Raw genomic sequence first — 12,124 nt, 5'->3', positions numbered from 1 at the left:
GGACCACTTGTAAAGCGCTCTGAGCACGTTGAGTGGATATTGGGCTATATAGAAGCTCAGTTTTTAAAAATCTCAATGAGTCCATTCCCTCTAATGTGTTCATCTTGTTTTTTTTCCAAAACAGAAGCCTCAGCACCACCATCACCACAATAAGAAGGAAGGCAACAACCACAGACACGCTGGAGAAGGCCCAGTTTCCCATCACCCTGGTCCCTACACTGCCAGCAGCAGGATTTGGTCCGGGGAGCCCCAGCCAGATCCTTACAGCATCATGAGTGTCATGGCCAGACAGAACAAACAGTATCGGCTGGCTGGTAAGGGAGAACTTGAGTATTATTATTATTATTATTATTATCATCATCATCATCATCATCATCATCATCATCATCATCATCATCATCATCATCATCATCATCATCATCATCATCACCATCATCCTCGTCGTCGTCGTCGTCGTCGTCGTCGTCGTCATCGTCGTCGTCATCGTCATCGTCGTCATCATCATCATCGTCATCATCATCATCATCATCATCATCATCATCATCATCATCATCATCATTACTATTATTATTATTATTATATTATTATTATTATTATTATTATTATTATTATTATTATTATTATTATTATTATTATTATTATTATTATTATTATTATTATTATTATCATGACTTCTAACACAAATCTTTTGAACAATCATCATCCTCACAACAATTTCCATTTCCCCCTTACAGGTTCTACAGATGCTGATAATAAAAGGACAAAGACAGCGGCAGCAGCGGCATCATCCACATCTGCCAAGGAGGAACAGTCTTCTGCCTTTGTGGCTAGTCTGGACTTGACCTCATTGAAGGTAAGGCTGCTGGGTGGGGTTCCTGACCTCCCATAGTGGGCAGGGAGGCACTTACTGCGTCTTCTATCCCCCTATATCTGTTTTCCAACTTGCTTTCTGTCTTTGTCTTGGAATGAGATTACTTAGTTTTGTCCTGGTCCTGACCAGATGCCCTGGCTGAGAGGGAAATAGTCAAATGTATAGTTAGTTTTGGGAGATGATATTTTTTTTCTTGAAAATCATCTCTCTGCTATGCACTGTATTATGTTTTCCTTATATTATATATGATTTGTAAAACATTTGAGTGTGTTCCTCTTAGTGGGGACCTGTGCTTGTGTCTGGATGAGACTTTTAGTGATTTCAAACTAAGTACTTTGATAGTGTGCTCTTGGAATCTACACCTGTTTCTTATTTGAACCAATTCCCCTGTGTCTGCCTTATTCTTGGATGCTTTAACTGTAATTCTAGAACTTTTTACTTTCCCATTTTCTTCCTTTTTACTGGTGCTGACATAGCCTTAATGTGTTGCAAGTGCCATAAAACCCTTAAAAACAAAAAAACAAAAACAAGGCATGGCTGAGCGTGGGATGACTGGAAATCGGGTTGCGGTCGGTCGATAGTGTTAGGATTGGATTTGAGTTTGGAATTTGGGTGAAGAGAGAGAAAAGACAATGTTCTTCTGTGTCATTTGTCTATGTCTTCATATTTTTATATCATTATTTATTTATTCATTTATGTATTTATGCATTTATTTATGCTTTATTTATTTATCCATTCATTTAATATTTATTTATGCATTTATTTTTTATTTTGTTTTATTTTTCTATGGTGGTATCCAACTCCTTACTTCGACTCCCCCCAATATTTTTTTTTGTTCCTTTTTCTCGTCCTAGCCTCTCTTCCTTTATCCTTCCCTTCTTTTCCAATCCTTCTGCTTTAAAAAAAAATTTCACTCACCATCATCATCAATCTTCATCATGAAGCATCAATTCTTATTTTCATCCCCCCCCCCCCTCCCCCCACTTTCCTTCCCTCCATCATCCAATTAAATACAGCAACCTATAATAACATCAGAGGAGAGAGTGGTCATGGGTCAGACTTCCTCCGGTCAACCAGTCATCGCCCGGGCCAGATACACTCGGGTAGAAGCCACAGTTGAAGAGAAGGCCTCTCCATCCGACAGAGACGACAACGACAACGATGACGTTGATAACAGCATTCAAGATATGGATACGACTAACAAAGCCAAAGACGACGGTGAAGTTGATAACAACGACGATTACAACGACGATGAAGATGACGACGATGATGATGATAGGAGTAATGTGTCAAGTCAGCAGTCAGCGTCCATTGTAAACACGCGGCAGTCACAGCATCACCGACATGTGACCAGAATGAGGTAGGTGGACATTGGAATTTGTATTGATTTTGTTATGTTCAAGTGAATACTGAAAGCTGGTAGAAGCTGTGGACTGTAAAACGTAATGGACAAGAATGACTAGAACAGCTTTTAACCCTCTCCTTACCACCTATTGAAAAATCGTCACATTTGTTACTATGCAACCGTCACTTTTCTCATCCAGATTTCATTTATTTTTGCTGTAGCTATAAAAACTTGACATTCTGTAATAGAGCTCATGTTATTGAACAATAATATGTATAGAATGTGCTTGTTGTTGCTTTTCTGTTTGAGTAAGAAATGTCTGTTTTTGTGTTGGGTGGGTGTGAAGTTTCGGAGAAAATTCTGAAAATGGCTGGTAAGGAGAGAGTTAAACAAGATCAAATTACTAACCACAGAATGTTTTGGGCTCAAAACAAACCCCTCTTCAACGAGTAATAACACTGTCAGAAAAGTCAGTGGAGCAGGCATTTATTTTGATACTAACAGAAAATGAAGTGAGTAGAAAAGTGCCAGAAGACAATAGAGAATAAAATTTTTGTAGCGATGGGGGCTTGAACTCATGACCTTATACGACAGCTCCTCCGGGCCGTGGGAGGGACGATATAATAATAATAATAATAAATGGCATTTATATAGCGCTTTACCCCGTTGTCACAGGCTCTAAGCGCTTTACAGTGATATAAAACAAAACATATTACAGTAAGACAAGTTTGATGGAAACGTGATACGAATTCGATATGGAAATTTTTATTCTCTATTGTCTTCTGACACTTTTCTACTCACTTCATTTTCTGTTGTTAACAACACTGTCAACTTTCTTTTCATTTACTTTCCTGTACTACCTCATACATGCCACCTTTAAGTGTTATTTAAAAATCATGGATTTATTAGCATGATGAGAATTCCCAATCTATAATCATGTAGTTTTATTCCTTTAAATTAGCATAGATTCTAACCTGAGTATTCTGTCTTTCTTTCTTTCTTTCTTTCTCTCTTTCTGTCTTTCTTTTTCTTTCCTTCCTTTTCATTTCTTTTCTTTCTTTCTTTTTTTTTTTTCTTTTCATTGTTATTATTTTGTTTTCTGTCTGTTTCCCCCCCTCTTCCCAACATCATTTTATCATATGTCTATTTGTGTGTACATTATTTCATTTTCAGGACAACTTGCCATGATATTTCTAATTAAATGACTTATCTCAGCATGTTTCATTTTTTCTGGAAATTTATATATTAAAACTAGATTGATGTATTTTTGAAATTGACAAAGAAGCCAGCAATGAGGATGTGACAATATCATTTCAGCTTGCTATTTCTTTATCAAGATTGACCTATGTGCTTTTCCTTTTGGATTTTATGATTTATTTATTTTTTTCGGGGGGGGGGGGGGGGGGGGGGGGTTTCTTTTTATTTCATTTTACTGTCCGTGGACATATTGTACTTGGCAACCTTTTTACGTCTATAGCATGCCTACAAAGATTATTTTACATGAATTAAGTACACAAGAAATGCTCTTAATAAATAGCCAGGCACAAAAATACTTGATTATTACATTGTGTCGTATTGAATATCCATCGAAATCAAAATTCATTTGTATTCCGATTAGAAATTTTGATTTCTTCTCATTTAAGATAGAGAATTTGTCAAATGCTTTTTTTTTGGTTGTAATGATGTAATTTATCAATGATAATATTCTATATTCTTCAATCTTAATTGTCATTTCAATACACAAATGATGCCAACTCACACCTTTTGTAGGGTCTGTAAATAATTAGTATTCTTTAGTTGGCGGTGCGGGTGGTTGGATGGGAGCATCACCCTTGAATCATATACCTATGATGTTCGCATGGGTGTACGATCCGATAGTGATGTCGTTTCTTCTTCTCTTTACTAGCCTATCCTGCTTCTTTGGTTGTGATTGTATTTTTGACAGGGGATATTTTTTTATCTGTAAATCTTCTGCCTGTTTGTTCTTGGTTATTTATAATTGAGCTTATATCTTTAGGTTATGATTTTGATTTACATTTGTACTATTTTTGTTAGATTACTTGTTTTTTTTGTTTCAGCAGTCTCTCATATAACCTCATTTGTGTTGGAAGAGACCTAAAGCAATAAACAAACAAAAAAAATTAGTTGGCGGTCTTGTGACCTTAGTACATTGATTGTTGATATAAGGTCAAAAAAAGAAGAAAAAAATACAGACATTGAAGAGAGAAAGTTAAATAATGTACCATTTTGACTTTTTAAAAACTTTTTTTTTTCTCATCGTCCAATGTTCAGTTTACGGAACAAGCTACTTACTAAATTCTCTATCTCCATTGTCTCCATATCAATGTCGATTCAAGACCAGTCAGGCAAACTGCCTCATTAATTAATTTGTCTTATCAATCTGAATTTATTTTCTTGTATCCAGTAGTCTACATAAGTAGAGATGAAAATAGGAGAATATAAGAGTTGGATATCCGACTTCCTGGTTTGTATTTTATTTTGGCCTCCTTCTTCTGTGGCAAATGTCGTTTTGGTTAAGAATAATTGTGACAAAATTTCCTTATTGTAGGTTAAGTAGAAGTATCACATCCACTCATCTCCCCAACGGCCAGCACCGTCGTCATCAACATCATCGCCAACCCAGAACACACCACAACTATCAGCAGCGCCATCTGTCCGATGGGTCTTCTTCTATTTTGACATCTTCAGAGTATGCCCGAAATGACCTTGTTACATTTTAAAGATTTTTATTTTGTTTGTTTGTTTGCTCACCCAAATTTTATTTCATCCATTTTCTGTTACTGACCCAGGAAAATACAAATACTGGTACAATTTCCACTTATGAGCAATATTTACATTATAGATTATAGGGAAACTGGAAGTGGATGGACATTTTAAAAAAAAGATTATTTTATATAAACAAAACGTATGGGAATAACAAAATGAAAATGTGTCACTCCTAACTCCCATTGATTGGGGTCTTTGGCAAAAGAATTACAAACAATTGTCCAACACAAATAACAACAATGATTGTTGGTTTGGAATGTGATTTGTGATGTTGTACAGAGGAAATTGTTTATCTGTATTTTTCCTGTTTGTTTTTCTAGGGTCATCAGTTTCTCAATGCCAATGTATTCTGTTGATTGATTAATTCATTGTTCATTTTTTTTTTTACAAACCAGAAATATTCACCCTTGTTTATTTATCTGTTTGTTTGATTGGACCTTCTGCCTATTTTTGCCCCGTTCAACTTACATTATTTTGGATACATATTGCTGCTATATTATGTCATGTAATATTTATACATTACAAGATGTTACTTCAATGCAACTGCATGGTGAATGTGAAGGAGACGAAGATATTATTCCTTTTGAAGACACAAGAACCACTTTTTATTAGTTTTCCTGATTTACTACCGAGGCTGGCACCAAAACTAGAACAGGAGTAGCTTTTAAGAGTGTCAGTTTTTATGGTAGACTAAATCTTTTTGTTTCAGTGGGCAAACTGCATGAATAGAGATTAATTTTAAAAGGAAAAAAACAAACAAACTCGGAAACCTACAAATTCGGATCAATTTTTTTTTTCCTGATATGATAAACTGAAGTGTTCAAATGATTGATTCGTCCTCGTTTCACACACCTCTTACAACAAGCTTTGGCACAGCCCTAATGTGTCCCATTGATTGGACCAAGTATTTTCACCTTATGTTTTGTATAAGGAATATTGTTTCACAGCTTGATTAGAAAAGTACTTCATTCAGTACCAATGTACTGTGTTGTGTTCTTAGATCATTAATTGATAATATGTTTATTTCCAAGAATCATCAAACCAAATTGTTACAGTAAGAACATTTATTAAACAACATAACATAATATACATGTGTACAGGATGATAATTGGAGACAGAAAAATGACTCCCAACAAAGTAGCCAGTAGAACAGAATCTAGTTGTGAACTATACTACATTAGATAGATGATACAAGTTACGATACTTGAATACATACGAAAGAGTGAAAATGGAAAGACTTCTTATGGGAACAAAACAGACAATGGACGTTTCGTGTACAAACCCTTTGTCAGCACAATAATACACAAATAAATGTGGAAAACAAATTTTTGTTCCCATACGAAGCCTTTCCATTTTCACTCTTTCGTTAGTATTTTACGATCACCGGCTTCAGGCAGCCCTTACCGTTTTGATACTTGAATACAATAACTTTCATTCACAACATACTGTAACCTGATTGACCCCCTACAAATGTAATTTTCCTGCTATGATAAATATGTATTACGAGAATGACCTCCACAAACCATCCACCCACTGACCACTACCAAAAGGATTGAACTCTTTATCTAAGCGATCACACCTGCCCTATAATACTCCCCCCCCCCCCCCCATCTCTCTATCCAGTTATATTTACATGGTGATTTAAAAGTCCTGTCGGGGTTTGCATCTTGTATTGTGAAAAACTGAATAGAGATAAAAACAAACACCAGTAGACGATTTGAAGAGGAGAATCCAATTGCAGCTACATCTGTGACACTATTGATGTTAGATCGAGTATGGGAAAGTTTGTATTAAAATTTAAACTTGAGATTTTGTATAGCGCAATATCCACTAAATGTGCTCAAAGTACTTTACAAAGGGTCCCTGATCAACAGCAACACGTAACATGTAGAATGAGACGCGACCCCCATGAGGCGATATTAATATTTTTTCTACAGAGACAACACTATTGACGGCCAGGTATTCATTTTACACCTGATTACGGTGAGAGAATGTTAATAAAGAGCCTTCTCCAAGGACTCTACTACGCGCCAAGCGAGGCTCGAACCCATGACCTTCCGATCCAAAAGCAAGTGTCATACCACAAGACCAAATAGCCGCACAAATTCGCATCACTGTCTCCAAACTACAATGGACAGACATGGCTTTTTAGAGCATCGCAATGCTGGTTTGAATTAAGATTCCAAAGTCTCTTATATAATCAACAGAATATCGCTTGTTTTCATCTCTATTCAGTAAGTTTTTCACAATTCAAGATACAAACCCTAACAGGACATATGTATCACCCTATATAATTTGTTCTTATAACAGTAACACCCCTACCCTCCCTTGCTATTCTGTTGACATTTCTCACTGTATTGTTATTTCAATATTGATGTTATCACCATGTTATTATTATATTTTTGGTCTCTTTCCTTTTATAACCAATTCACAATTTTAACAACTATTCGTAGGAAAGTATTTTTATGGAAAAATTAAAAACACCAACCCTCCCCTCCATAAAAATGGAAAGAAAGAGGAAGAAATAAATAACAAATAAATATGACCAGAATTTTAAAAGATAGTGTCATTTCTATAGATGGCGAATGATTTTATTATAAACATTTGAAACACGACATCCTGATCAGATGAACGGAAGAATGAAAAGTGAAAAATATATTGTCTATTGAAAGTTGTTATCTAAGTATATATTTTTTTTCTTTAAAAAGAAAATCCCTCCACCCCAGCTTTTATTTATTTATTTATTCATTTATTTTGGATGAATCCCACCACTGCAGATGTCCTTTATTTTTATCACGATAATGTGACATTTGGAATATACTGCCTTCCCTTTTTACATAACGGTTATAATAGTTAAAAACCACAAAGTCAATTTAATAGGCTGTAGCTGTCTTTGGTCACATAGATTTATTCAGAGCTGCCAACGGTACACTGAAATGATGGCGTATTTTTTACACTTTTACAATCAAATTATACTTTTATGGTTTTTTTTTGTTTCACATTAGGCCTTTTTTGATGTGGGTGATTTAAGCAATTTTATCTTCGTGCAGAATCTGGTCTCATTGAAAACGGAAGAAAGCTGCATTTTCATCATCCACTTCCAGCTTATCTTGCTTTCTGACACCTAAACCAGACGTTTTATTTGGGCAGAAGTAGCCTTTACCAAATTTATTGTGGAGAGGAATCTTCCAATAGCGATTGAAAATGATTGTGGTGAAATATGTTTATAAATAATGCCTTTTTTTTTTTAACAATTACACCTTATTTTAGTTAAAATTACACCTTTTCTTCAGTTGGTTGGGTTGGCAGTTCTGTTTGTTTACAAATCACAACAAATGTCATATCTATATTTTAGTTAACAGTATTCAACAATAATAAATACTATCAAATGATTCAATGAATGATACGAAAAAGTATTCCAATCGTTTTGGAGATTTCCAAAAGTTACAGATAAATGATAACGTGAAGTTGAATGTAAGCTTCAATTTAATTACAAAAACAGATCAAATGAACGTTTCGGGTTTCCCCTTTATCAACAAAACAGGATGATTGAAACACCACAGATGAATGAGATGATGTGGTAGAAACGTTCATTTGATCTGTTTTTGTAATTAAATTGAAGCTTACATTCAACTTCATGTTATTATTTATTTCTTCGAGCTTCTAGCAGCAACATTTACACAAAAGTTACAGATAAGAGTTAAACTAGCAAAAAGTGGAGCAAATGTATAATGATGATGATGATGAGGATGAGGATGAAAATGATAATGATGATGATAATGACAATAATAACAATAACAATGAAAGAAAAAATATCAAAGAATAAATGCAGGAAAAATTCTGGATTTGATTAAGGAAGAAGAATCATCTTTTTAGAAAATGAAATGAGCGAGAATACAGCAAAATTGCTTGAAATAAAATTTAATGAGTAGTCCATAAGAATAATCCCCTTTGTCAGTCCAAAAAATGACCTAACACAACATGAACACAAAATGGTTGAATGGTGCAACGTTTAGCACAACCTCATTTTGATTTAAACTTTTTTTTCATTTAATAATTTTGTGCTGATGAAGGGGGTGAAGTGGCCAAGTGGTTAAGGCATTGAAATGTGACCTAGAAGGTCCCGGGTTCGAGCCCCACTTCAGTCCCTTTCGTTTTTTTCCTTGGGCAAGATTATTAACCCCCAATTTGCTCATCTGGACAACATGGGTGATTCCTGTTGACATCAGACATCTTGTTTGATGATAATTATCTATATTCCTTCATGGAATGACTAGACGACGATATCTTATGATGTCGTGGCGGAAGGGCATAATTAATTTATTATGTTATCTTTGTGCTGAAGACTTTCTTATGCCCATTTACCTGTTTTGTTTTTTCATGTCACAAGTCATTTACTTATAATATAGTTATGTTTCTTGTCTTGCAGTGATGAGGAAGGTGTCGGAGGTAGTAAGAAGTCTGGTGGTGCCAACAGTTACATGAGGCAGGTTTCTGATGCCGGACTAGAGACAGATGTGTCACAGCTCAGTGATGATGAACCCAGGGCTCTTAGGTCAAAGGTTAGTGGGATTTTCTTTTCTTTTCTTTTTTTTCTTTCTCCAAGTTGTGAAGAGCTGCTTTGGTGTAGTGTTTATTTATCTTCATCTCATCGACTCTTAATAATAGACGGGTCCTGAGTTTGAAGCCCTGTCCATGCACCTTGGTAACATCTTTTAATTTGGCTATGGGTTTGTGGTATGACACTCGTCTTCAGATCGCAAGGTCCTGGGTTTGAGTCCCACTCTGAGTGGTATATAGATTGAATCCTTGGAAAAGTCTCTTTACTCATATTTTCTTTGGCATCTTTGTTTCTCTCAGACACATTTAGTGGATATTGCGATATGTAAATGCTCACTTCGTCATTGAATTGTCGTTCCTTTTTCTCCATCAGACAATATTGTCATTGTCCAATCGTACTGTTCTAGTGTCTAAAAAAGCTTCATATGTTGTATGTCCATTGGGAGACATGAATTATTGTCAAACACTTGAAGGGTACTAATCCTGAGATGAATGCTATACACACATTCAATACTTATTTTAGTATACTAGTGGAGAAGCCTCACAAATCAATTTGAAAAAAATGATTTTACAGTTTTTAATTTTGTGCTCGTTGGCAAAAAATTTACCATTGGCTGTATGGAACAATTTGGACCCTAACCCTATTTTTTCTAAAAGAGAATAGACTTTGGAGGAGAAAGCCTCAACACACCACAACCTCCTTTAGGTGCCTAACCCTCCTTAACCAGAGATGAAGTAAGTAGAAAAGTGCCAGAAGACAATAGAGAATAAAAAATTTCGCGGTGGTGATGGGGTTTGAACCAGCGACGTATTGGTACGACAACTCCGCCTGGCCGGTGAGAGCGTGACTCTACCATATTAGCTATCCACGACCGTAGATAGCTTATACGGTTCAAACCCCATCACCGCCGTGAACATTTTTTATTCTCTATTGTCTTCTGGCACTTTTCTTCTCACTTCATCTCTTGTTGTTACCAACATAAGTGCCTGCTCCACTCACTTTTCTGAATAAAAAATTAACCCTCCTTCACTAACCTGTGATTTTTATCATCCATCACCAGTTGAGTGGTGCTGAGGCCAATGTCCGTCATGCAGCTGGACAGACCACCTCTTCAGGGGGACACCCAAATGTAGCCGCTCCTGGTGGCAGTGGTAGTGCTGGTGGCCGTCTCTCACCCAACTCCCTGGCCAATAAGATGTCGGCCAGCCTTAACTACTATGAAAGTGTGGAAGAGTCTCTTCGACACCTCACAGGAATGGAGAGGACGAGAGCCGTGGCTCTGGCTCAACAGGAGTCAGTCTCTATGGCTCAGGTTTTGAAGGTATAAACAACGCTCTAGAACTTAAAGCCTTTTACTGCAATATATTGTGGTATTTCACCCATAATCTGAGATATAAATTGACTATTTTATCTTATATTAGAGTGTTGTTGTTGTTGTTGTTGTTGTTGTTGTTCTTGCTCTTGTTATTAAGTCTTTGATAAGGAAATGTGTTTTTGAGTTGTTTTTTTTTTTGTTTAATGGGCTTTATGAGGCTGTTTAATTTTTCCTCTCATTTTCTTTACATAAACTATTTCTGTTTTCCCAAGGAAAATAGGTCACTGAAAACAAAAATAACCATAACTGATATCTGCAATTTTCATCGTGTAATTCTGGCACAAACATTGTAGATTGCTGCTAATCAACGTTTTGGAAAGGTTTTTGAATTGTATTGATAACAGTTTTTTCCCCCATCCCCTCTTACGCAGGCGAGACAACAAGAGCACAGTGCAGACATGAGAAATCTCCAGCTCCAAGCACAACAAGAGGCCATAGACGCACAGAAGCAACTGGAGCAGACGAGGAAAGGACATGGCTTCTCTACAGGTTTGTAGTAGTAGTAGAAATAGCATTGTGGTTTTGTGGTTATGACAGTCCAACTACTGACCCATATGTCCCTGGTTCGAGTCCCGCTGTAAGTGGCACAGTTGAGTCTTCGGAGAAGGCTCTTAAATCACATTCTCTTAGAGTACTCGGATTTAAAATGGTCAGTAAAAGTGTTGTTGCATCCAACAAAGTAGCAATGACTATCCCGCACAAATCTTTGGGCCTCTTTTTCGCTCACGAAGTGCCCGAATTCGCGTCAAAATATGGGACGAAGCCGTTTCGTATATGCTATTTAAAAAAATTAATTACGATGCTGTTTATCGATGAATATGACTGAAAGTTGGCACACAGTTAGAAAAAAGGTCATTTTAGATTATGTCAAGCGACAAAACTCGTGCGATTACCAGAAGACCGTTAAAAATAGATTTTTACTCTTTGGAGTAAAATATTTCTAAAACTACCAGGTGTGGAGGTTTTGTCGCTGACAAGGTAATACATGAAAATTTCTTCTTTTTGGTTGTAAAATTTCATATGAATATGACGAGTACTTTTCCCGTATTTTACAAAACACCATCCTAATTTGCTCTTCAAGTTTCAATCTTTTAATCCATTTATTACGCAAGATACAACCAAAGGTCGAAAAAAAATGCCGAAAAAGCGTCCCATATTTTCGCGTTTTTTTCCTCTTTGCGGGTC

The 12,124-nt window shown here is 36.1% G+C and overlaps 1 protein-coding gene across 3 annotated transcripts in view; it reads left to right on the top strand.

Moving 5' to 3' along the window:
- Positions 1–12,124, top strand: part of LOC144979844 (centrosome-associated protein 350-like) — a 191,859-nt gene that overhangs the window by 156,843 nt on the left and 22,892 nt on the right. For all 3 annotated transcript variants that reach the window (XM_078927049.1, XM_078927050.1, XM_078927051.1), the window contains 6 exons: positions 125–314; positions 735–853; positions 1,888–2,231; positions 9,433–9,565; positions 10,625–10,885; positions 11,311–11,428. In XM_078927049.1, the coding sequence (XP_078783175.1) occupies positions 125–314; positions 735–853; positions 1,888–2,231; positions 9,433–9,565; positions 10,625–10,885; positions 11,311–11,428 (1,165 nt within the window). The remainder of the gene's footprint in view (positions 1–124; positions 315–734; positions 854–1,887; positions 2,232–9,432; positions 9,566–10,624; positions 10,886–11,310; positions 11,429–12,124) is intronic.

Source organism: Berghia stephanieae, chromosome 9, assembly GCF_034508935.2.
Source record: "Berghia stephanieae isolate SIO BIC M18660-M18661 chromosome 9, UCSD_Bste_1.3, whole genome shotgun sequence".
Lineage (NCBI taxonomy): Eukaryota > Metazoa > Mollusca > Gastropoda > Nudibranchia > Aeolidiidae > Berghia > Berghia stephanieae.
This window is presented reverse-complemented; position numbering and strand designations above follow the sequence as displayed.